The following is a 23,740-nucleotide window of genomic DNA, read 5'->3' as shown; positions in this document are numbered from 1 at the left end:
TCATGTTATGGCCTCCCGCCCCCTCCTTCTTGTTTGTGATAAAGGGCCGGACCGCAATCCGCAACAACAGCAACGAGAAGCGTAGGAAGTGCGGTTTCCAGGAGGTTCAGGGGGAGTGTGTTTGGGCCTGCGATTTGCTTCATACACTTGGACGTCGCAAACAAGTCGAATTCGGAGGTGGCCGGCGCCGATCGTGTACCCAAGGATTGAGGGTTCGACCTGCTAACAGGGTTGAGCACCTTGTCGCTTGTCACGGCTCCGTTGTTAGGTAGCTGCAAGTATACGAGATTGAGTTCGGCAGCGCAAGCCACCGGTAGGCAAAGAAGGCAATGAAGTGCAATGGGCTCTCGTGTTGTTGCCACGGACTTGGATGGCTGCGACTGGAATACCCATTGGATTAGGTTGATTCGATGGCGCTGGCGTCCCGGGTGCAAATGCGTCAATAGTGCCTTGCTCGTCTCGGACGGGAGACTATCCGCGAGATGTTGGGGAACGTTGCACTCCAAGGATCGGCTCCCTGTATGAGCGGCCTTTCTTGCGTCGACGAGACGCGCAAAGCCCAGAGGAGAGGGCTTCGTCATTCGGGTTACCAACTTTCTAGCAACCGCGTAACCATCGGAAGATTTTGGCCTTGGCCGAGCGTAACCCGACCACCCAATTCCAGAGCACAGGCAATCGACTATTCGTGGGGTTCGGGATGCAGTGCCGTGCTTAGGCATGCCGTGCAATGCCGTGCCGAGCTGAACATGGATTGAACCAATGTCAACCATTCGGCGAAGGACGGCGGGTGAGTCTGATGCGTCGAAGGTATTGTCTTTGAGCGTTGATCAGACATTCCTTCAGCAACGGTAGGCTTTCCTTCACGGGATGCCTTGTGGGTTTCCATCGAGGGGAGGCGAGGCATCTCAGTGATGGTCTCGCCGTAGCATCGCTGCCGTGCTACGTAGGTCGCCGGGCTGCTAATGCTGCAACGCTGCCACGTTGGGACTGATCATTCGCGAGACGAAAGCTAGGAGTACTAGTCACTGGGAGGTAAGTAGAAGACATAATGCAAATGACCCGAGTCAAAATCAACTTCGCCGTGCTGTCAGGCTCGTGGTGCAGGGCGGTTCCCGGCAGGACTCAGGAGGAATGGGCCCCAGTCCCCCGCCGTCAGCTCGGGAAGTCAGAAAACCCCCTCGGGACCGGGATGGCACTGACGGCTCTGGTGCCCTTGCTGGCAGGTCTTTTGTGGTCTGCATGGTCGAGGTAATCTTGTTCGAGACCTCGAAACAAAGCGAGCCCTGGACAGTGTCTCCGCGAGTGGTATTCAGGAGAAGAAGGAAAGAAATTTCTGCTAGGCTAGCTCTCTCAGACTCCACCGCATTGAGCAAAGAGCTCAGCGTCGCAGCCATGGGAAATAAGATGTCAAGCGTCGAACCGCAAACGTCGATACCGGGGGGGTTGGGTTTCCGAGTTGGCCCCGGAGGCCGTTGAATGGGTTCTCTTTCTTGGAAGGTCTGGTACATTGTTTGCCGACCATTGGCATGACGCCCTCCGTCATGCGCATGAGACGACAGCGTACCTGATCCGCCAACATTCGGGCTGAGTCGGTCTGCGACTGCCGTCTATGTCTCGCAAGTCATGCGTTGTCCATGAGGTTGTCGATCCCTCCTGCTGTGTGGTCAGAGGTGCTGTAGCTGTAGAGAGCAAAGCCGAGTAGCCGCTACGTCAGCAGGAGTGCAGTGATTCGCTAGGCAGATAGGATCTGCCGACAAGGCTGCGATGCTGTGCAATGACGGAAACCACGACCCGGAGGCCTATAGTTATCGTCTTGAGGCCCATGAGACAAGATGCAAGTCTGGCTCATGGGAAGATGTCACTGAGATACATAGTCAAGGCATGGGAAGAGGTAACGGCAGTGAGTCGGAACTTGCTCATGCGCCGGTGTGACGTGGTATTGCTTGGTATTGGATTGTGTGTGTCGTACCTTTACCAGTCAATTCTGTGAGACGGATCCTGCCTCTTTGTAGACATCGATGCATTTGAATACAACTCGGCTCTGCAGTGAATCAAAGCCTAGCCAACATAGAGGGAAAAGATGGAAAAGGAAGAACACGTCCGTCCTCCCCTCCTACACCAAGAGCCTCAGGTGGACCAAACTTTCAGGGGTTCATCAAGTACCTAGGCAACTACTGAAGCGGCGCGAGGTACCTGGAATGGGCGGGCCTGCACGTGGCGGTGCGTGCTGTGAATATATTCCCCGTGAAGGTCCGTACTTACATCGTGGGCAAGGTACAGACTGTCAACTGTAGGGGGTTCTTGGGGTTGTTACAGCCAAGTGGGTGCCCAGGGAGGCCCTGCAACGCACTTTGAGCCCCTGGCCATAGCATCCGTGGCCGGGTACGTACCGGAGGCCCGGATACCGATCTTGGGGGGCTTGGCTTGGCGGCTGAGTGAGAGAATGACCGTGGCTCCTTATCGGCCGGATAAGAGATACGTACCCCTATTCCTCCCCGCCATACTACCTACCTTACCCTTCGACCACAAACCTCGCCCGCCAGTACAGCATAACGTACAATCTCGTCTGAAACAGCATCTACCGCCAGTCAACTTCTACAGCTCCAGCTTCACAACGTCTCCAAGAGTTCCTTCGCGCTGGGCGGTAGACCTTCGTCCCAATGAGCGGTGGCGCTTACCGATTCACCTCCAGGGAACCGCCATCTTCTGCCCTGCTTTGCCTCACCTTGCCCTACCCTACCCTGCCCGCCCTGTCTTGTCCTATCCTGTCCTTTCTTACCGTCCTGACCCCTTTTTGTTCTCTGCTGCTCTTCGATTCGACGCATTACAATACCCTCCTGGCTGTGTGAGCTCATCCTATGCTCCCTAGGGAGACAACGAATGCCGCATTGTGCCGGACCCCTGACTGTGATCTCCGTCCTGGCTTTCCCGGGTGGCCCCCCCTGTCTGGGCGCACCGCCGCTGGCACTGGCTCGACGAGAACGCAGCTCCTGATCCCAACTTCAGATGAAGCCCTGTTTTGTTTTGTGCTTGTTTCCGGCCTGTGAGCAACGACATAGGCAAAGACGACCATGGCGCTGCCATCGCAGGATTTCGACGCCAGCAAAAGCTGTGCCTGCGCCTGCGCCTGCGTTTGCGCCAACTCGTGCTTATGCTTTTCCTCTTCACCATCCCCTGATGATATCTTGTCTTCGTGTCCGACCTCTTCGTCCTCTTGTTCCTTGCTTCTCCAGTTTACCGCTTCCAAGATTGAGATCCAGGAGGATCAACGTCACCCACCCTTCTCGCCGCCTTGTCGGTACCTGTCATCCCACCCTCTCCACCGCTGCGGTGAAGGGGCACATGGATCCGAACACTCATTCACTCCAGATATATTTAGCATCCCGGTCCTCCTCCGCCGCAAGTGGCCGCTCTTTGTCCTGGCTGTTGCAGCTAATACATATATCCTCGTCCTCTACTCTCACTCTTTTACTTCCACCAGAGCAGATCAGACGACGACAACTCACCTCATCTCCTTACTCGACTCTTTGTACCTAATACTCGTCAACATGGTCGCCAACATCGGAGGCCTCGCTGCCCGTGCAGTCTTCCTCATTTCGACTCGCCCCCTCGCCCAGAGAGCGGACGCCGCGACTTACACCAGCAACGCCGTCGACGCCATTCGCACCCTCCAGACCTCGTGGTATGATGTCGGCACCGGTCTTTGGGACAACGCGTGGTGGAACAGCGCCAACGCATTCACGACGCTCGCCGACTTTGCCGACCTGAACCGTGATGCCGCCAACGAACTCAACCTCGGAGGCGTTCTGAAAAACACCTTTGACCAAGCCCAGAAGGCCACGGCCACGGCCGCCAAGTCCATCAGCGCCCTCGACCTCGTCACGACTTCCTATGCCATCACCAAGCGCGAAAACCCGCTGCCCCTCGAGGCCCGTCAGTTCAGCGCCCAGGGCTTTCCCAACTTCATCAACGAGTATTACGATGACGAGGGCTGGTGGGCGCTCGGCCTGATCAGAGCCTACGACATCACCAGGGACCAGGACTACCTCGACATGGCTGTGCGCATCTTTGCCGACATGAAGACGGGCGGCAACACCACCTGCGACGGCGGCATCTACTGGAGCAAGGACCGCAAGTATGTGAACGCCATCGCCAACGAGCTCTACCTCAGCGTCGCCGCCTCGCTTGCCAACCGCATAACCAGCGACAAGGCCAGCTACCTCAACATCGCGACGTCCCAGTGGGCTTGGTTCAAGGCCAGCGGCATGATCAACGACGAGGGCACCATCAATGACGGCCTCGACGGCGACTGCCAGAACAACGGCGCCAACGTGTGGTCCTATAACCAAGGTGTCGTTCTCGGCGCCCTCGTCGAGCTGAGCCGCGCCACTGGCGACAAGTCGGTCCTGACCGATGCCTCCAACATCGCCAAGGCCGCCATCAAGCGGCTGGCCGACAACAACGGCATCCTCCACGATACGTGCGAGCCCAACTGCGGCTCCGATGGCAACCAGTTCAAGGGCATCTTTGTTCGCAACCTGCGGTACCTGCACGCCGTGGCGCCCCAGAACGACTTCAAGACCTTCCTCCTCAAGAACGCAGATAGCAACTGGTCCAAGAACCGTGATGGTAAAGGAAAGCTCGGTGTAGTTTGGTCAGGCCCTGTACAGGGTGTTTCCGGACCGACTCACAGTTCAGCACTAGACTCTATTGTTGCCGCGATTGCCGTCGCGTAAGAGCAATTGCCATGTTCGCGGACCGCTGATCACTGGGCAGGAATTGGCATTGGATTCACAGGGTCGCTTTGATCACTCGTCTTCACTTTTTTTACTTTCTCCTTTTGATTCTTCTTCTTCTTCTTCTTCTTCCACTTCTTCAATTGGCGTTGGGAAATAGGGAGCGTACTAGACTTGTTCAAGACGGGATACCCTCTGACACGGACACTCCTTTGGCGCTTGTGGCAAGACCAAAAGAAACTCAGGCGCACGGGGGGGATTTATTGTTAATGATGACTCTAATGAGTAATGATACCACAGTTCTTCAAGCAGTTCAAAAAGTTTGTGTTGTAGATCCGGATGACAGTATGCAAGCCTGCACCACTTTGGAGAATACATCATCTTCCAAGAGTCCCAAGAGTCACATCACAGTCAGAAGTCGACAAGTGCGTGACTTGAATGCCATGGGCATCCTTTCAGCTCCTCTCTGTCGCCTCTTGTGGTGTTTCCGGACACTAGCCCGTATAGGGAAGAGGCGGCAGCCGGTCGACTCGTGCCCCTTACAGCGAGGTTCGACGAGAGGTCGAAGCGCTGGGCTGGATAGAGTTGACGCGGACCAGCAGACTCTCAGACCAGAGGCAGATCTCCCGAACGATCATATGGGTTCCGAGGGGGGGGGGGGAGCCGGTGGGAACGTGATTTCTAGCTCAATGCTGATCGCTTCCGCTTTAAATTGCCCGAGAAGATCGGTCGGGGGTCGCGGTGTCATGCGGGGGAGATTTGAACTGGAGATCACATTTCGAAGTGTTTGCCTGTTCATGGCGAGGATTGTAACTAGGTTAGGTAGTTTATGAGCATGTGCTGCATAATGAGGTAGAGGAAACGACGCTTATGCTTGTAAAGAGTTCTATGCATGCGACTGCTATCCATTAGTGTCTTGGCGGTGTGGGGTTCAGTTGAGGAGACGAATGCGCAGTTGATGATGATATATCCCTTGGGAGTTTTCCCCCTTTGACATCTCCAAACAAAGCCACAGGACTCACGGCGTCATGGCCTGATGTCGCCCCCCCCCCCCCCCAAAAAAAAAAGAAAAAAGACCCACGGGTTCGCCATGCTACACAAACGCATCCGTGTTCGAAATGTGGAAATCCATCATCCCATGAGTTTGGAGTGACTCCCAAAAATAGCATTGGCAAAGGAAAGCCCGAGCTCCAGCCCAACCGGTTGGACGAACGGGACGAAATTAACCCTCGCACAGGAATGTCAACAGAAACTGCACTTTACGCGGTGAGGCATGCGGATACACCAGTACGCGCATTCGCGCGTATTTGATACGACACAGTAAGAAGGGGGAGGAGGAGGAGGAGGAGGGGAGGGTCCCAGGGAGTCCATGACGTGCACTTTTACCCAAGTGGGCGGGCGGTGCCGCGGAGCCCTCGGGAGTCGGAGGAGAGGCGGGGGATACGTTATTGTTATACGGCCATACACACATGAAATGGATGCGCCGTGGTTCACATCTCATTCCTCACCCGCTGTGTAACCCCCCTCCCTCTCCCTTGGACGAAAAAAAGAGGCGGCTCGAAAAGGTTGTTTCATCCCTTCTACTACCTACTCCTCCTTGTCCGACCGGTACATCACCAGTTCACCCGAGTAATTCTGCGCATCACCCATCGCGACCGTGGTTCAGCGTCCTGTGGTGACTGGCCGTCTCATCTTCGGCTCAGCTACTTACTCTCCGGCCCCCCTCCTCCCCTCTCGTTTGATCATTCCGAATCGACTTGAGGGTTTCATATCCTACCCGCGGTAACCGTTCTCCTGCCATGGCATCCTCCTCGCGCGACCCCTTTGGCCAGATCCTCAAGAACCTGGCCCTCATCGCCCTGAGCCTCGCTTTTTTGCCCTTGAACACGGTCCTGCTGTTCGCGTGCTATGCCTGGCAGCACCTGCGTCCCGGCCGGGCTTCCGGCACTCACGGCACTCCCGGCGCTCCCGGTACGGCGGACCAACGGCAACCGCTGCGCCGCCGGACCATCCTCGTCACCGGCGTCGGCATGACCAAAGGCCTCACACTGGCACGCCTGTTCCACCAAGCCGGCCACCGCGTCGTCGGCGCCGACTTCTCCCCCCACGCCTGCGGCAGCAGGTCCCGCGCGCTGTCCGCCTACCACGTCCTCCAGAAGCCCGGCCGCGGAAGCGCCGACCCTTACCTCGACTCGGTGCTCAGGGTCGTCGAGCAGGAAAAGGTTGATCTCTGGGTCAGCTGCTCGGGCGTCAGCTCCGCCGTCGAGGACGGCATCGTCAAGGAGGTCCTCGAGGCTCGCACCCGCTGCCGCGCTGTGCAGTTCGACGTCGCGCGCACCCAGGTGCTGCACGAGAAGGACTCCTTCATGGAGCACACGGGCGAGACGGGGATGCGCGTGCCCGAGTCCTACCTCGTCACGAGCCGCAATGAGATGATCGCCGCGCTCGAGGGCGCCGCCGCGGGGCTGTCGTACGACTCGGAAGGGGAGGCCGCCAAGCCGCCGAGGGCCAGGAGGCCGCGCTTCATCGCCAAGTCGGTCGGCGTCAACGACAGGGGCCGCGGCGACATGACGCTGCTGCCGCTGCCGACGGAGAAGCAGACGTACGACCACATCTACCACCTCGAGTGGCTGGGCCTGTCGGACAAAGAGCCCTGGCTGCTGCAGGAGTTCATTGACGGCCACGAGTTCTGCACGCACTCGCTCGTCGTGCGCGGCAGGGTGCGCGCCTTCGTCGCGTGCCGCTCGGCAGAGCTGCTGATGCACTACGTCGCGCTGCCGCCCGAGTCGTCGCTGTCGCTCGCGATGCTCGAGTTCACGAGGAAGCAGGCCGCGTCGTTCGGGGAGAGCTTCACGGGCCACCTGAGCTTCGACTTCATGGTGACCGACACGGACGTGGCCGTGGCCAAGATCAGCAGCCCCGAGCAGCTGGCGTTGTATCCCATCGAGTGCAACCCGCGGGCGCACACGGCCGTCGCGCTGTTTGGGGACACGCCGGACTTGGTGCAGCAGTACCTCGCCGTCCTCGATGATGATGATGATGATGACGATAATGACGACGAAAAGTCTGGGGAGAGGCTCGGTGTTGAGGTGGTGACGCCGCGGAGGCCGACCAAGTACTACTGGATCGGCCACGATCTTCTGACGCTCCTCCTGCTCCCCACGGCGCAGCTCCTGCTCTTCCGCACGTCGTTGGCGGCGTATGGACGCTCCGTCAAGACGTTTGCTGAGCACATCCTGTTCTGGAAGGATGGCACATTCGAGCCGTGGGACCCACTGCCGGCGTGGTGGCTGTACCACGTCTACTGGCCCTCGGTGTTCTGGAACTGCATCGTCAACTGGCGGTGCTGGAGCCGCATCAACGTGAGCACTACAAAGATGTTTGAGTGCGACTGAGTTCAAAGCAGAGGACACGTTGGGCTATGCATGTATGTTGTGGGGAGGATGTTGAATGAACCGGGTCCGAGAGGGCGCCATGCGAAGGACTCGTTCACCGGCATGTAAAGCTGCAGAGATGCTTCCCAAAAGATGAGACATTGCACGAAAGCAGTTCCGATGATACGGCATTCATTTTGGAAAGTGAACCGGAAAAAAACGAAGAAGAAAAATGCATGTTGTCTAGGCAGTGTCGAAATCATGAGTGATCTTGTCCTCCGCGCAGACCCAGGTCTCGTCCCCCTCGCAGTTACCCCTACTATCCACACGTACACTAAAAAAAGATGTGGTGCGTAAATGGTTCTCTGGAATGGAACTGTCGACCGAGTCAGCTGGTCAACAATGTCGTTCTCTACGCCCTTCGAAGGGGGGGTTCGTGTCAACATAATGTGGACGACACGTCCGGAACCCTTCCGAGACCATTCCGGGCGCCGTTCCGAAGGGACCCGCCGCCACCCAACGGGGTAACACCGACTGCCTGGGTACAATTACAGGTGGACAATCGACAATATAGCGAGTGGGGTATACTCGTATCGTTGATAGAGGGTAACCCCCGGCATCAGGAGCTGCGCTTGATTGGCCGTTATGTTCTCGATCCATCCACATCCAATTGACTTCATCTCAGGTTTCTGCGGCAGCGTGGCATTAAAAGATTCAATATATATTGCCTTTTGGGTTCTGCCTCGAGAGAGACATTCACGACAACTTTCTCGCTATTTCAAACAATAGACGGAAAAAGAGAAACAGAGCAATAGATCGTTCAACATGGACTCGTCCGAGTTCCGCGCCGCGGCCCAAGAGGTCGTGGAAGACAGTAAGTCGTCTCTCACTCTCACTATCACTCTCACTCTCACTCTCATGTCTCATAACTCATAACTCAAAACTCACCCTCAAAACTTATCAACCAACTCACTCACCTAATTCCCTCTCTAACACCGTCCCCAGTCACCAAGTACTACGATACCATCGCCTCCCAGCCCAAGGTCCTCACCTCGGTGACGCCAGGCTACCTCCGCCCTCTCCTCCCGGCCGCCGCCCCCGAGGACCCGGAGTCCTGGCAGGCCATCCACGCCGACCTCCAGTCACACATCGTCCCGGGAATCACCCACTGGCAGTCCCCGTCCTTCCACGCCTTCTTCCCCTGCTCCTCCTCCTACCCAGCCATGCTCGCCGAGCTCTACTCCAACGCCTTCAACGGCGCCCACTTCAACTGGATCTGCTCCCCGGCCGTTACCGAGCTCGAGACCATCGTCCTCGACTGGCTCGCCCGCCTCCTCGCCCTGCCCGCGTGCTACCTCTCCACCGCCCCGACCCGCGGCGGCGGCGTCCTCCACGGCACCGCCTCCGAGGCCATCCTCACCGTCATGGTCGCCGCCCGCGACAAGTTCCTCCGCGCCGCCACCGCCCACCTCCCCGACGGCTCCGACGAGAAAGAAGACGAGTCCTGGCGCCTGCGCTCAAAACTCGTCGCCCTCGGCAGCGAGATGGCCCACTCCTCCACCAAAAAGGCCGCTCAGATCCTCGGCGTCCGCTTCGCCACCGTCCCGGCCCCCGCCGAGACCGGCTATGCCATGTCCGGCGCCGCCCTCGCCGAAACCGTCGCCGCCCTCCGCGCCCGCGGCCTCGAGCCCTTTTATCTCACCGCCACCCTCGGCACCACGGACACCTGCGCCATTGACGATTTCCCCGGCATCCGTGACGTGCTCTCCGCCGCCGACGAGCGGGACAGGATCTGGGTCCACGTCGACGCCGCCTACGCCGGCTCGGCCCTCATGCTGCCCGAGAACGCCCACCACACCGAGCCCTTTGCCACCTTCCACTCCTTCAACGTGAACCCGCACAAGTGGATGCTGACAAACTTCGACTGCTCCGCCCTCTGGGTCCGCGACCGCGCCTGGCTCGTCGAGTCGCTGAGCATCAAGCCCGCCTACCTGCGCAACCAGTTTTCCGAGGCCGGCCTCGTCACCGACTACCGCGACTGGCAGATCCCCCTCGGCCGCCGCTTCCGCAGTCTGAAGCTGTGGTTCGTCCTGCGGGCCTACGGCGCCTCCGGCATCCGCGCCCACCTGCGCCGTGGCATCGACCTCGGCGAGAGGTTCGCCGACATGGTCCGGTCGAGAGACGACCTGTTCGAGATCATCACGGGGCCTCGGTTCGCCCTCGTCGTCTTCACGTGCAAGGGAGCGGACCGGGCCGAGGGCAACAGTGTGACAGAGGCCGTGTTGGAGGCCATCAACGGCGAGGGCGTCATCTACCTCACACCGACGACATTGCACGGCACCTACGGCATTCGCATGTGCACGAGCAGCAGCCAGATCGGTGAGGAGGAACACATCAAGAAGGCTTTTGATATCTTGGTCGCAACGACGGAGAAAACATTGGCTGAGCGAAAGTAGATACGGCGCTCGGGGTAGACGAATAGATGATGAATAGATCTGGTCACGGAGCGTAAATTTGCCTTTTTGTTTGGATCACATTGCGCAAAGCACACTCAAGGGCAAGCACGGTCTGCTGGCAAGTGTGACTTTGTGTCTGGAAAGTCGATGTCGACGGCTGACGTAGAAGCACGATGCGAGATGCAACCCAAGTTTCGAGGTTATGTTTGTCACACGCTGTGACGTGATGCGGAGTAACAGGTGCAAGTCACCATCTTGACAAGCTGCTGTTAATATCGTAACAATAATTGCTTAGTGCTATGATTTATTCACAAGTTTGCAAATGCTCCCCATCCACTCTCGTGTAACTTCGTTCCCACCGACACTCCGACATTACAAGAAACCGAGGCCAACCTTTTTTCCCTCTTTCTGCTATGTAAACCCCCTAATGCTAATCATAATCGTTCTCATAATTTCGTATAAATGCTTTGTTGGTGTGGTCTGTGTTATCCCTGATTCGATGATCCACCCGAAAAGCCCAACGGATGAATCTCCTATCATCACCAATAGTCCCTTGACCGCGAAGCTGGGTTGCTCCGGCTGCGTTTATGCTCATCGTACCGCCGGCCATACCCGTAGTTCCTCTCGAAAGGGTCTACAGCGCGTGCATACTCCCGCTCGTCCCTTACGCTTCCCTCCCTCATCCGCACCCTCGGCTCAGAAGCCTCGCTCCCCGGCGGCCCGTAATCCCTCACTGATTTGTACTCGCTCTCGTCCCAATCGCGATCATAGTATTCCCTGTCGCTCTGGCCGTCCCGAAAGCTCCGGTCGTCTCTGTCGAGGCCGCTGTCCCGGTCCCGATCCCGTTCCCAAGCGGCCTGGCTCCGGCTGCTCCTCGGGGGGCGAGACCGCGACTGTCGCTGTCTCCGTCTCTCTTCCCTCCGTTCCTCTTCCTCGTACTTCTCCTCCGTCCGTCGGAGGGACTTGTCGATGCCGAAGACTACGGTGGCGCCGATGAGGCCAAGTGCAAGGGCTTGTCCCCAGTCGAAGCCACCGGCCTCTTTCTCAAACTCTTTTCGCTGTTTACGACTCTCGGGTTCGGCCTTCCATGGTCGCGGATCGGGAGGGAGAAAGTTGGCCGGTTTGACCATTGCTTTGGTTGCTCGTTCTTTGGTAGAATTTTTGTTGTCTTGTAAAAGGGCGATTAGTCGGGTAAGCTAAAATATAGTCCAACTTGTGTTTCCGGCCATAGAACCTCAGAGCTCAACCGCGTCTTCAATGGGCTTTGCTAATGTAAGATGCGAGGGCGGTAGTCGTGCGCCGCCTCGGAGGTTTATGCTATAAATCTAAAGGGTGATTGGCAAGTGGCTTGGCGTATGCGGTTTAATGCCCGGATTGAGGCAAGAATATATGGGGGAGGGACCTGACGGCGTCGCACTTTCCGACGGCAGAGGAGCTGACAGATGTGGCTGGAAACTGTCATTAAATGTATTCCCCTTAAAGACGGTGTGTGTGTGAACCCCGGCTTTCGCTCTCGTACCCCTTGGGTTCCGACCATTTTGCCCCTGGGCCAATGACACGCCCCCCCGCCTGATGAACTGACATCCAATGTTCACGGGATGCTCGCTATCGGGCCCCTTTAGAGAGCTATCCCATTGGGCTACGAGTGAGAGCTTGTCGTCACTCTGCAGCATGATGTCATAGGGCGGCCCAGACCCGATCCGCATATCATCCATCGCCAAGCCGTTGACGTCAAGTATCGATTTGAGGCCATAGCTCCAACCCCCCAGGTCGTTGCACACTTACGACGTTCCACAGCTTAGGAGCCAATCCATCATCAAAAACCGCGCGCATGCCGTGGGTGTAGCTTAGCCAGGCGACATATGCAAGGGCGGTCTCCTCCGAAGTTGGGCGGTCAAACTCGTCAGGGCAAAAGTACGAAGAGGATCAAAAATGTATTGAGCTACTCGACGAGGATTGCGTCAGGTTCGCGGCAAACAACAATGCGGTCGTGGTATTATTCAGCACTCTTGGTACAAGGACTGGAAATCTACTAGATGCTTGCCCTTCTGGGCGCCATGGTCCTCCGCATCGCCTTCTTGGCCTCGGTTTCTTCCATAAAAGGCAGCGCACCATCATCTCGGAGCTTCTGCAGGAAGTCCTGCCCATACTTGTAACCCATCTGGTACAGCTCGTCAAATTTGCCAAAATCGAGCGTGCCATAGTCGTCAATCGGAGGTCGCATGTAAAAGCAGCCGGGCATCATCTTCGCTCTTTCCAGAGCGTCGACACTAGACACGTAGGCGAGTCTAGCCTGTATCTCCGCCAGCGTTGGAGGATTGGGCGTTACTGAGAATGGGTTCCACCGGTTCCAGAAGGCCCACACTCCCGACAGCGAATCGCCGTAGGTCTGCGGTGTGTCATCGTCAAGGGAACCGACATCGATCGAGAAGATTGTGTCCACTCCTAGTCTCTTCATGTGCGACACAGTCAGGTTGTCAATGTAGCCGCCGTCCAGGAGCATGCTGCCTTCGTCGCACAATGGTGGAAGTAGGCCGGCCAGTGACATGGATGCTCTGATGTACCTCCATGCGTAACCACTAGTATGGTATTCGATTCGACTCTTGCTGATGTTCGTTGTGTTGCAGTAAAACTCGAGCCAGAAGTCTTCGATCTGAGCCTTGCCGAACGTCTTGAAAATACCACGGTTGAACTCATGCCCAGTGGTGTACGACGCGGTCGGATACGTGAGGTCCAGCGCCAAACGCCACATGCTGGACATGCGGCCTGCGAACTTCTTGGCGAGACCAAAGATCGGGACAACATCGGCGTGGCGGGCATAGAGAGCACCGATGAAGGCTCCGATCGATGTTCCACCGACGACATCAATGGGGATACCCGATTCCTCCATGGCTTGAATGATGCCGATTTGCGTGAAACCTCGGGCTCCGCCTCCACCAAGAACCAGTCCAATAGACTTGCCACAGAGGCGTCTGGCCAGGCGGTGGAAATCGCCCTTGTATGGTGCATCTGGGGAGTAGAAGGCGCTGTGTCGAGTCTTCCTTGACGTGTACTTCTGGATCTCCGCCTGAATTATCTGGACCCGCTCCTTCAACGTAGTGCTCGTCCTTTTGGAGGGCGGATGCACAGGTAAGATGTTCGGTCCAAGAGGCATTTGAACATGGTAGTGACCGCCATTGATCCACATGCGATTCCTCAACCACGCCCTGGTCAAGCCAGACTGGGAGTACCGCTCAGGATGGAGAAGGACGAGGAGTTTCCTCGCTGTTGACTTCATCCCCAGCATGAAGCGCTCGTACTCGCCAATCTCGGGAGAGCCCTCAGCCAGACCCACAAGGAGGATGCAGTCAGCTTGCGTGATGCACGTCTGAGTCCATGGGGAGTTGACATTGGTATCTGATTGATCGTTAGCATCATGCTTGGCCCAGGATAAATCATTGACTAATTGCGAGAATTGTTGTCCAATCAGGAAAAAATTAGAGTTAATGTTTGGCCTTCAGCGGGCTTTGCCTCGGGAAACAGGTTTGTTCATCATAAAAGGGACGGGTAAGAAAAAACGGACAGAGATAGGAGAAGCTTACCTGCGACGTAGACAACCAGCCCGTATTTCTCCTCCAAGTCGGCCAAGTACTGAGAAAGCTTGAGCTTGCCCATCTTGTTGAAGGCATGTTTGCCGAGGTGATTGAGAATTGCCGACTGGTTGAGAGAGGTGGCACCGTTTGCAGGGCCGACCTGGGCCAGAGCATTCATCAGTCGGTTGCCAAACTCCACCACGGGAACACCAGAGGTGACGGGCAAGATGGCGACAGTCCTCAGGTTGAGAGACGAGGAACCCTTGGTGATTGTATTGGTGTTGCCTGCCTCCTTGGAAAGGAGTTGCGAGGGGTCGTCAACAAGGTTCCTCATGCGCGACGCAATGATCTTGGAAATCTTGATGGTGATATTTGGATGTTCTTGAGCAAGGCTGTTGAAGAGCGTGCGCGGGAACTTAACCAGCTCAGTTTGCCGAATGGCATGAAGCGTACCGGGTCTGACAGACTCCGTCAAGACCTCCAGCTCGCCAACGCTTTCGCCTTGGCCGAACTCGGCTCGGACACTGACACCACCATCCTTCCTATCTTGAACGAGACGCAATCGGCCGTTGAGGACAATGTGGATGGCCTCGCTCTCCTCGCCTTCATGGAAAAGCACCTGTCCAGCATCGACCTGCTCCCAGTCGAGAGCAAAGTCGATGTGCATAATCAAACGCGGAAGAAGACTGGTCAGTCTCTTGGCCATTGTGAGTAAGACGATGGGGTAGCGATCAACAATCCGCTCAAGAGCCGACCGTGGAAGGAATCCGACATAGACATCTGTCTTCGCAACCACGTCAATGAAGGATCGATAAGACGATACGGTGCCGACGTATCCAGCTAAACCGCCAGGCTTGATGAGTGACACACTGCGACGGTACGGCGTCTTCTTCCTCGAGTCCGCGTTGTCTGAAAATCCGGGGGAGCCATCCACACCTGTGTAATCCGCGTGCAGTGACGTTCTGCTCGAAGATTGTAGAATGTCCGCCGATGTGTCCTCCTTGGAAGTGCAGATGTCGAGGAATCCATCGACAACATAGTAGAGGCCAGGGTTGCGCTCGCCTTGCTCAACCAGAACGGATCCTTTGGGAAAGAAGACAATCTCAACGTCGTCCTTCATGTCGTTTGCGAGGATGTGGGCATTGGGCGGTGTGTTCAGAGTAAACCCTCCAGAGGTCATCGACTCCGTATCGCCATCGCCTGAGGCGTCAAACGGGCCCATGAGACCAAACGCGTTGTTGCCCAAACCTTGTCTGGGTCGTGTTTGGTCGTAAGAAAAGAGCCGAGGAGAGCCTTCGACAGATTCGGCTTCGCGTGACACACTGCCGTTGCTGCTAAGACCGATCGCCTTAAACATGCATTCAAGAATCGACTGTCGGAAAAGATTGTCCTCGTCCAACGACTCTCTGCCGTCGACTGATACCCGAGAGTGTCGCTCGGTCGTGAAGGGGTTGAACGAGCGCTGGGCAAGAGGGCTGACGCCTTCGTGGCGAAGGGCATCGGCGACTTGGTCAAGGTGTACACTGCTCGCACCCGATGGCCGATGACCGCCGTATCGGGCGGATTGAATATTGGCCAGAAGATCGCCAGGGCTCGGTGTGTGCGTGGAGGCTCGCTCCCGTGGCGGCGCGATTGTGGTTGCAACCTGGGAGAATGATCTTTCCTTAGTGGCCATGGAGTGTATCATCGCATCCTTGCGGAGAGTCGGCGTTGACTTGCGACGACGATGGGCATTGGCATTGTGAAGCGCGATGCCCTTGCTTTCTGATTCGCCACCAACCCTCTCTCGTTCTCGATCAAACTTCTCCTTCAGGCGCTGCAAGGCATCACCCCGGAGCATGTTGGGCAACTGGCAGGTGGTAAAAGAAAGCATGTTCTTTTCAGTTTGAAGAACCTCGCCAGTGAGCCCCAGGTAGTTGTAAGCTGTAGCCAGCGTCACTCTCTGGAAGCGAGAAAGGATGACCTGAACGATGTGGGACGTCGCCTTGGGATAGACCTTGGTCAGACGACGAAACGCGCTGGCCGGGATAATGGCGATGGTTGTGTCGACAGTCGCTCTGGCGATTATGTCTGGGTGAGCTGAGCCTGACGTCGCTCGACTTTGAAGCGTAGGACGTTTGGCTTGACGAGCGCCCCCGGCGCTGTCAAGAGAAATGGGCGGAATCCTCGCGCTGCCAGGAAGGTTGGGGGTAGCCGCCCGTCTCGGAGGTTCCTCAATCCGCACACCAGGCCTCTCTTCCGTGCTCTCAGGAAATTCGGGAGTGGCAGGAAACGGGCTGACGGGGTCAGAGGGCATGCGGCGGAAACCAGCATTGCGTGGGAAAGGGGATGTTCTCAAGCCTGCGCTGCTAGCGGTGGACTCAGGTGTTTCGTCATCTGTCGACCGAAGCTTCACGTCCTCTGTGAAAAGAGACATGATGGAGAAGAGAGATGACATCGGAGCACCGTTGCGAACTTCAGTAAGAAGCTGGTACCGCTGCTGCCCATGTGGCGAAGACATATCTTCCTCTTCCCCGGCATCGGCAGAATCGGCACCATAGCTGTCGCAAGGGTCTGTATCCATGGCTCTGGCAATCCGGCCGGATTTGACAAATATCTCCACCAAGCCGTCGACAACAATGCAAAAGCCCTTTTCCTCTTCGAGATTGAAGGTCTCGCCAGCGATGAGCTTGCGAGTCTGCATGCTCCTCGTCAATTCGTGGAAGACCTGTCGCTCCAGATAACCGAAGATCTTGATGGCGCTCAGGAACTCGTCCAGGTAGCTGGACAGGCCAGACTTCTTGCCCTCATCGTGTGTGTCGGGGAATAGGTCCACGTCGGGCTCCTTTCTCTGCGGCTCCGGAGGGAGGCGAGAATACATGTTGAGAATGCGGTATCGCACGACCCAACTAACCGCAGATATGATGGCTACCACAATGACCATTCTTTGACCGTCAGGTCAGCAAGAGCTCATAGGGGCCATGTAATGTAGCCGTACTCACAAGGTAGTGGCGTTCATCGTCACGGTCCAACTTGTTGAGAACAATGTGAAGAGGACGGTCGGGATCGTGATTGTGACGATCCGTATGGCCCAGTACAAGATCGAGGAGACCAGGGACAGGATGGCGAGGATCAAGCGGCCAAACAGGCCGAGCCAACTGGATGATCCCTGAGCCGCGACGACCTCCTGCGCGCGCGTAAAGGCAGACGGCAGGGCAGCATCGGGAGATGCATTCATTGTTGCCGACAAGCTCTCTGACACCGCGTGGGCGGCACTCGAAATGTCGGACGACGACATGACTGCGGTGTTGGGGGATGGGACGGGCGTTGCAGCATAGTGCAAATGCAAAGGGTATAAAGACAGATTACATGTTTGGACCACGCGATCCTGGGGCTAGCAGGACACAGGCAAGGGAGGATGGCTTTTTAAGGCCGTTTTGGTGGCTGAGACGCAGGACCGAGGTCGAGGGGTGGTTGGTGATTGGAAGGAAGGAAGAAAGAGAAAAATGGAAACGGGAAGAAAATGACCTTTTTGCGCTTGTGGGGGGGAGCTTGAAGAAGCTTGGAAGATCAAGGAACTCGGGCACGGGCGGTCTGCGATTATGCCGCCCCATGACGCTAAAAAAGAAAGAAAGGTCCCAGAGCGGGACGTGCGGCATGTGACGCCAGGCGCTGGAAGGCGCTGAGTGAGGTACCTAAGTACACAACTATGAACCGCGCTGTTGTTGGTAATGCTGCATGGAGGGGCACAATTACATCTGGGAAACTTCAACCTTTGACGATCTAACGACGCTCTGCGACAACCAGTTTCCGACGCCACAAACTGCCTTTACAGTCTTTTCGAGTGAGGTTACGAACACCCTGAAACATATTACTCGAAACCCACCGTCATGCCTTTTGCGCAGCTAGTTCTGGGCAGTCCGGGCTCCGGAAAGAGCACGTACTGCGATGGCAGTAAGAGCCACCCTTGCCAACGCATGCTTCGTGGTCTCGGAAGCTAACGACATGTACCTTTTAGTGCACCAGTTCATGGGCGCCATTGGTCGCGCATGCTCTGTGGTGAACCTCGATCCCGCGAACGACCACACAAGCTACCCGAAAGCGCTTGACATCCGGGACCTGGTGAAGCTGGAGGATATCATGGCGACGGACAAGCTGGGTCCGAATGGCGGCATTCTCTACGCCCTGGAAGAGCTAGAACACAATATGGAGTGGCTCGAGGAAGGGCTGAAAGAGTTCAGCGAAGACTATATTCTGTTTGACTGCCCGGGACAGGTCGAGCTATACACACATCACAACTCGCTGCGCAATATCTTCTTCAGGCTACAGAAGATCGGTTTCAGGGTCAGTCCTTCAACTTCTACCCCTTGAGTTGACCAACCACCCACTGACTTCGAACCAGCTTGTCGTAGTACACCTCTCCGACTCGTTCTGCCTAACCCAACCTTCGTTGTACATCTCGAACCTGCTCCTGGCCCTCCGCGCCATGCTCCAGATGGACATGCCACACATCAACGTCCTGACCAAGATCGACAAAGTGGCCTCCTATGATAGCCTGCCCTTCAATCTCGAATATTACACCGATGTTGACGACCTGTCGTACCTGATTCCCTACCTCGAGGAGGAATCGCCGGCGATGCGCAACGAAAAGTTCAGTCGACTGAACGAGGCGGTCTCGAATATGATTGAGAGCTACAGTCTGGTCCGTTTCGAGGTCCTCGCCGTGGAAGACAAGAAGAGCATGATGCATCTCCTCCGAGTGATCGACCGAGCAGGAGGATACGTTTTCGGAAGCGCTGAGGGTGCGAACGATTCCGTCTGGCAGGTCGCCATGCGCAATGAGTCGGCCATGATGGAAATCCAGGATATCCAGGAGCGCTGGGTCGACCGCAAGACCGAGCACGATGAGCTAGAGCGGAAAGAGTGGGAGGAGCAAGCCAAAATGCGGGAGGAGGAAGACCCGAGCGCGGGTCAGTCATCGGCACAGCAGGCTGCGGCGGATTATGATCCAGACTTCGGCGACATGTCGATACCCGCGGATAGCGGTGTAAAAGTAGTGCGCAGGAACAAATGATACCCTTCAGCCGTCTTCTTCAACCATGTCATCCTCATCAGAGACGTCCGACGCGTCGAACATCATGGTGTCCTCGGCCGGGATCTTGGACTCGGTAAATAGCGGCAGCGCGCCACTAGCAGCGGCAGCAGCAGAGTCCTTAGCAGCCAACACGAGCTGCCGGGCGCGTCGGACGGCTTCCTCTTCAGCCTTTCGAATGGTACCACTCACTCTGACGACCTTGAAGGTGCAGGGCTTGCCATCTCCGGCCTTGAGAGGCACGCGATTCATGAAGGTCAGGGCGGCCCAGACAAGACGGTAGTGTGCTCTCTTCACTTTCAAAATGAAGGTTGATGTTGCGGGAGAAAGGTATTTGACTATATGCCCGTTAGACTCTTTCATACGACGAATTATAGAGTCTGCGCTCACCTTGGAGATTTCCTTCCAAGGCACCAGAACCGTAGTCGCCAAACAGAGTAGCGGCCTCGAGTTTGATCGCCTTCAACAGAGACAGAGGAGTGAGACTGCCCGTCGTCGGCTGGTGCATGACCACGAAGTCTGGGACATTGGGTGCTTGCGGTTTCGAACCCTCTGGAGGATACAAAATATTGACCAGAACGTATCTCTCCTTGATTCGGACCATTTTAGTGTATGGGTATCGGTGTTATCCCAAGACAGAGTTCTGCTGAGGTCGAGTATTGAAAAAGTTCATGGCTCACGGTACGTACTTTTCGCGTGCAACCATTTGAAGATCAGCCCCTCCGAGTGGACTTGTCACTTTGGGGGTTGTGGTTCGCTGACTAAGGTGGGGGAGCTTCACCACTCTTGATACCTCCCTCTGCACCTCCGAGCTCCCGACGTCACCAAGCACAGTCCGCCCATGTAATATTGGTTATGTCTTTAGGATCCTCTTAGCGGTTGCACGTCTTTTATAATTAATCTGTTTCTCAAGTTGCCTTTGCTTATCAACTTTCTCAGCACATACCACATAGTCGCGATTTCCGCCATGACTGACGCCCCTCTCAAAGTAGCTATCCTTATCGTCTCGACGACAGCGTCCAAGGACCCTTCAACAGATAAGTCGGAACTCGTCCTTAGAGATGTCATCGAAAATGAGGGTAGTGGAAAGTGGAAAGTCACAGAGACCAAGATCGTACAAGACCATGTTCCCCAGATCCAACGCCAGATCATGCTCTGGGCAGACCTAGGTCCCATCGAAGGAGTCAACTTGATCCTGACCACGGGAGGAACTGGTTTCGCAGTATCAGACAACACGCCCGAGGTACGATGGAATTCTGACTGGTGCTATTCAATATTAATTTAGCTGTTCAGGCTGTCGCAACACTCCTCCACAGGACCGCCCCAGGTCTAGTCCACGCAATGCTGGCTTCGTCCCTGGCTGTGACTCCATGTAAGCGAAGTCTGCATCTCATCCAAGACCGTACTGACAGCAGCAGTCGCCATGATGTCTAGGCCGGTTGCAGGCACTCGCAATACTACCGTCATCGTCACGCTCCCTGGGTCTCCCAAAGGCGCCAAGGAGAACTTGCAAGCCATCCTGAAGACGTTGCCTCACGCATGTGTCCAGGCCGCCGGCGCCGATTCCAGAATCCTTCACGAAGGCGGGGTGAAGAAGCTTGAATCAGATGCTGGCATTGGCCCAGATGCCGCCGCCGCCGCCGCCGCCGCATCAAGCCCTCCACAAGCTCACTCTCACGACCACTCTCACGACCACAGCCACGGCCATAACCACGGGCATTCCCATAGTCATGCTTCTGGTCACGGGCACGGACATGGACACGGAGCTCTCGTCAGACACACGAAGCCAGGTGACAATCCCTTATCTAATGACCCCAGTCTTGGCCCCTCGCGCAGATACAGAGAGTCACCTTACCCCATGCTGGAGGTGGGCGATGCTCTGCGGCTCATAAAGGACTTTACCCCCGAGCCCGAGGTCGTAACCTCTAAAGTCGACGTCAGCCTCGTGAACTCAGTGCTGGCAGAAGACGTCACCGCTAGAGAAAGCGTGCCAGCATTCAGGGCGAGTATCGTCGATGGGTATGCCGTGGTCGTGCCGGAGGACGGCAACCTGAAGGGCGTCTTTCCCGTTGCCGCAGTATCACACGCTGCCCCCGGTGACGTGAAAACCCTCAAGGAAGGCGAAATCGCAAGAATAACCACAGGAGCCCCTCTGCCGCCGGGGGCCACTTCCGTCATTATGGTCGAAGATACCGTCCTGAAGTCTATGACCAAGGACGAGAAGGAGGAGAAGGAGGTGGAGATCCTCGCTGACGGCGTCAAACCCGGCGAGAACATCCGAGAGATCGGCAGCGACATCCAGGAGAACGACGTGATCCTCAAAAAGGGAGAACAGATCTCGGGCGTTGGCGGCGAAATTGGCCTCCTTGCGGCTGTTGGCGTCGCCGAGGTCAAGACTTACAAGCGCCCCGTCGTCGGTATCCTCTCCACGGGCGACGAGATCATCGAGCCGGACCGTCCTGGCGGTCTCCGCCTGGGCGAGGTCCGCGACACGAACCGCATCACGCTCATGTCTGCCGCGCGACACTGGGGATTCGATGTCATCGATCTCGGCATCGCCCGTGACAAGGCCAAGTCGCTTGAGGAAAATTTGCGCGAGGGCCTACGCCGCAGCGACCTCCTCATCACCACAGGTGGTGTCTCGATGGGCGAGCTCGACCTCCTGAAGCCGACCATCGAGCGGTCTCTCGGCGGTACGATCCACTTCGGCCGTGTAGCCATGAAGCCCGGAAAGCCGACCACATTCGCCACGGTCCCGGTCAAGACGACGCTCGGCGATAGAGTCACCAAGACCATCTTCTCGCTACCCGGAAACCCCGCGTCGGCCCTCGTCACCTTCCACCTCTTCGTCCTGCCGGCGCTGCACAAGCTCTCTGGCATCGAGACCACAGGGTTGGCTAAGGTACCTGTGACCCTGGCCCACGATTTTTCTCTTGACAAGGTGCGACCCGAGTACCACCGCGCGATCGTCACGGTTGGAAAGGACGGGTCGCTATCGGCGAGCAGCACCGGCGGCCAGAGGAGCTCAAAGGTTGGCAGCTTGAAGTCGGCAAACGCACTGCTTGCTTTGCCGACGGGCTCGGAGCCGTTGAAAAAGGGAAGCAAGGTTGAGGCCCTTCTGATGGGAGATATCCGTGTGGAGCTTTGAACACGTAGATGAGGTACACTTCGAGTGACAAACGAGGAATAACATATCGGTCCTGTCCGAGGGTATGCCGTGTTGACTCGCCAAGTGAGTTATTGTAAGTCCAACAGATGAGACGTGTACGGTTCAAACGCCAGACCGTAAATATAAGTCTCTCGGTCGTATTTTATGAGTGACGCGCAGAAATCATGTCGATGAGGAGCTATAATACTTCGATAGTGTACAATACAAAATATCCTCGCCCTGCCTTTATGCCATTAACGCCCGCCCAAGTAGCCTTGGTGCAATGCAGTGCTCTCCTGTACATCGTGCCCGAGGCAGACAATTGCTATTTTGTCTGTGGTAACCTCCTCCTTTTTGAGCCTCTCGTGTCGCCAGATGGTGTGTTTGGTTTATACCTTGCCGAAGGCGTTGGCCTTGCCAGAGACAAGGAGACCGACGATCAGACCAAAAAGACCGAGGACGGAGCTGAAGATCTCGACAACGAGAATCTTGACGAAACTGCACAGTGTACGGTCAACATACTGAGCCACACTCTCTCTGCATTACGGCGGAACTTACAGCGTGGGGTCAGCAGCATCGGCCAACGCGGCTCCACTACCGTTGATGCCGACAGCGACACCGCAAATCAGGTTGCACATTCCCACTGTGATACCGGCCCAGAAGAGGGCGAAGCCAGTGTAGTAGCTGTTGCCGTCGTGCAGGGTTTGGCCCTGGACGTTTTCGAGTTGGGCGGAAAAGACGATAGCCATGATGACGCCGTAAATGGCGACGACTTCACAGAAAATAATGGAGATCAGGTTCTTGGTTCGCACGCGCGGCGCCTTAACGCCCGCGCCGAGGATGGAGGAGCCGGTGATAAAGATGCCCCTAGATGTCGACGCCCGTTAGCAATGTTTCCGTGATGCTGGAGAATGCCAGATCCTATCCGTACCATGCCGCGCCTACAACAGAAAGACCGATGCACAGAGCGATGCCTGTGTCCGCCCACGCGTATGGTGAGATAGATTCGAGGAATTCGCCGACGTTAAAGGCCTCGCCCGATCCCGTGAAGAGCATGTCTATTTAATGTGTTAGCTGGCGCTGTCGCGGGTCGCCGATGTATCGCGGGGCGGGTTCGTACAAGCTCCCACAACGAGGAGGGTGCTCCCAATGCCTCCCAGGCCATACGTGAGACTCATCGTGCTGGGTTCGGCGTGTGTCGTTCCTGGTATCGTGGATGGTGATTAACGGCGGAGGAGGGCTTGGGGGGGCGTTGCAGCTACGTCGAGCTCTCTAACCGATCGGACGAGGTGAGGTAAGGTATCTGAGGTAAGGCAGGACCCAGAATTGGAAAAGTCACATGACGTGAACTTCAATCCATCTGTTAGGTAAGCAATCGACAAA

General features: G+C 56.5%; 11 protein-coding genes across 11 annotated transcripts; 6 read left to right on the top strand and 5 right to left on the bottom strand.

Moving 5' to 3' along the window:
- Positions 1 to 5: 5 nt before the first annotated feature.
- CH63R_04818 (uncharacterized protein) lies at positions 6 to 1,508 on the bottom strand (the record flags this gene model as incomplete). The annotated part of the gene is made up of 3 exons (XM_018299793.1): positions 6 to 814; positions 865 to 965; positions 1,201 to 1,508. The coding sequence occupies 3 exons, from the start codon at positions 1,506 to 1,508 to the stop codon at positions 6 to 8; spliced, it is 1,218 nt and encodes a 405-aa protein (XP_018161039.1).
- Positions 1,509 to 2,443: 935 nt separating this feature from the next.
- On the top strand, positions 2,444 to 2,869 carry CH63R_04817 (uncharacterized protein; the record flags this gene model as incomplete). Its single annotated transcript, XM_018299792.1, has 1 exon — positions 2,444 to 2,869. One exon carries the CDS (start codon positions 2,444 to 2,446, stop codon positions 2,867 to 2,869), a length of 426 nt encoding a protein of 141 aa, XP_018161038.1.
- A 679-nt stretch (positions 2,870 to 3,548) lies between these two features.
- Positions 3,549 to 4,736, top strand: CH63R_04816 (Glycosyl hydrolase; the record flags this gene model as incomplete). Its single annotated transcript, XM_018299791.1, has 1 exon — positions 3,549 to 4,736. One exon carries the CDS (start codon positions 3,549 to 3,551, stop codon positions 4,734 to 4,736), a length of 1,188 nt encoding a protein of 395 aa, XP_018161037.1.
- A 1,799-nt stretch (positions 4,737 to 6,535) lies between these two features.
- On the top strand, positions 6,536 to 8,131 carry CH63R_04815 (uncharacterized protein; the record flags this gene model as incomplete). Its single annotated transcript, XM_018299790.1, has 1 exon — positions 6,536 to 8,131. One exon carries the CDS (start codon positions 6,536 to 6,538, stop codon positions 8,129 to 8,131), a length of 1,596 nt encoding a protein of 531 aa, XP_018161036.1.
- Positions 8,132 to 8,935: 804 nt separating this feature from the next.
- On the top strand, positions 8,936 to 10,566 carry CH63R_04814 (Aromatic-l-amino-acid decarboxylase; the record flags this gene model as incomplete). Its single annotated transcript, XM_018299789.1, has 2 exons — positions 8,936 to 8,984; positions 9,116 to 10,566. 2 exons carry the CDS (start codon positions 8,936 to 8,938, stop codon positions 10,564 to 10,566), a joined length of 1,500 nt encoding a protein of 499 aa, XP_018161035.1.
- A 539-nt stretch (positions 10,567 to 11,105) lies between these two features.
- CH63R_04813 (uncharacterized protein) lies at positions 11,106 to 11,696 on the bottom strand (the record flags this gene model as incomplete). The annotated part of the gene is made up of 1 exon (XM_018299788.1): positions 11,106 to 11,696. One exon carries the CDS (start codon positions 11,694 to 11,696, stop codon positions 11,106 to 11,108), a length of 591 nt encoding a protein of 196 aa, XP_018161034.1.
- A 902-nt stretch (positions 11,697 to 12,598) lies between these two features.
- Positions 12,599 to 17,415, bottom strand: CH63R_04812 (Lysophospholipase NTE1; the record flags this gene model as incomplete). Its single annotated transcript, XM_018299787.1, has 3 exons — positions 12,599 to 13,962; positions 14,148 to 17,062; positions 17,120 to 17,415. The coding sequence occupies 3 exons, from the start codon at positions 17,413 to 17,415 to the stop codon at positions 12,599 to 12,601; spliced, it is 4,575 nt and encodes a 1,524-aa protein (XP_018161033.1).
- A 592-nt stretch (positions 17,416 to 18,007) lies between these two features.
- On the top strand, positions 18,008 to 19,191 carry CH63R_04811 (ATP binding protein; the record flags this gene model as incomplete). The annotated part of the gene is made up of 3 exons (XM_018299786.1): positions 18,008 to 18,071; positions 18,136 to 18,461; positions 18,520 to 19,191. 3 exons carry the CDS (start codon positions 18,008 to 18,010, stop codon positions 19,189 to 19,191), a joined length of 1,062 nt encoding a protein of 353 aa, XP_018161032.1.
- A 6-nt stretch (positions 19,192 to 19,197) lies between these two features.
- CH63R_04810 (Rpp14 family protein) lies at positions 19,198 to 19,813 on the bottom strand (the record flags this gene model as incomplete). The annotated part of the gene is made up of 2 exons (XM_018299785.1): positions 19,198 to 19,547; positions 19,600 to 19,813. The coding sequence occupies 2 exons, from the start codon at positions 19,811 to 19,813 to the stop codon at positions 19,198 to 19,200; spliced, it is 564 nt and encodes a 187-aa protein (XP_018161031.1).
- Positions 19,814 to 20,176: 363 nt separating this feature from the next.
- CH63R_04809 (Molybdenum cofactor synthesis domain-containing protein) lies at positions 20,177 to 22,357 on the top strand (the record flags this gene model as incomplete). Its single annotated transcript, XM_018299784.1, has 3 exons — positions 20,177 to 20,452; positions 20,503 to 20,581; positions 20,628 to 22,357. The coding sequence occupies 3 exons, from the start codon at positions 20,177 to 20,179 to the stop codon at positions 22,355 to 22,357; spliced, it is 2,085 nt and encodes a 694-aa protein (XP_018161030.1).
- Positions 22,358 to 22,746: 389 nt separating this feature from the next.
- On the bottom strand, positions 22,747 to 23,535 carry CH63R_04808 (ATP synthase subunit C; the record flags this gene model as incomplete). Its single annotated transcript, XM_018299783.1, has 4 exons — positions 22,747 to 22,855; positions 22,916 to 23,224; positions 23,289 to 23,415; positions 23,478 to 23,535. 4 exons carry the CDS (start codon positions 23,533 to 23,535, stop codon positions 22,747 to 22,749), a joined length of 603 nt encoding a protein of 200 aa, XP_018161029.1.
- Between the last annotated feature and the right edge of the window lie 205 nt (positions 23,536 to 23,740).

This window comes from Colletotrichum higginsianum, chromosome 3 (assembly GCF_001672515.1).
Source record: "Colletotrichum higginsianum IMI 349063 chromosome 3, whole genome shotgun sequence".
NCBI lineage: Eukaryota > Fungi > Ascomycota > Sordariomycetes > Glomerellales > Glomerellaceae > Colletotrichum > Colletotrichum higginsianum.
This window is presented reverse-complemented; position numbering and strand designations above follow the sequence as displayed.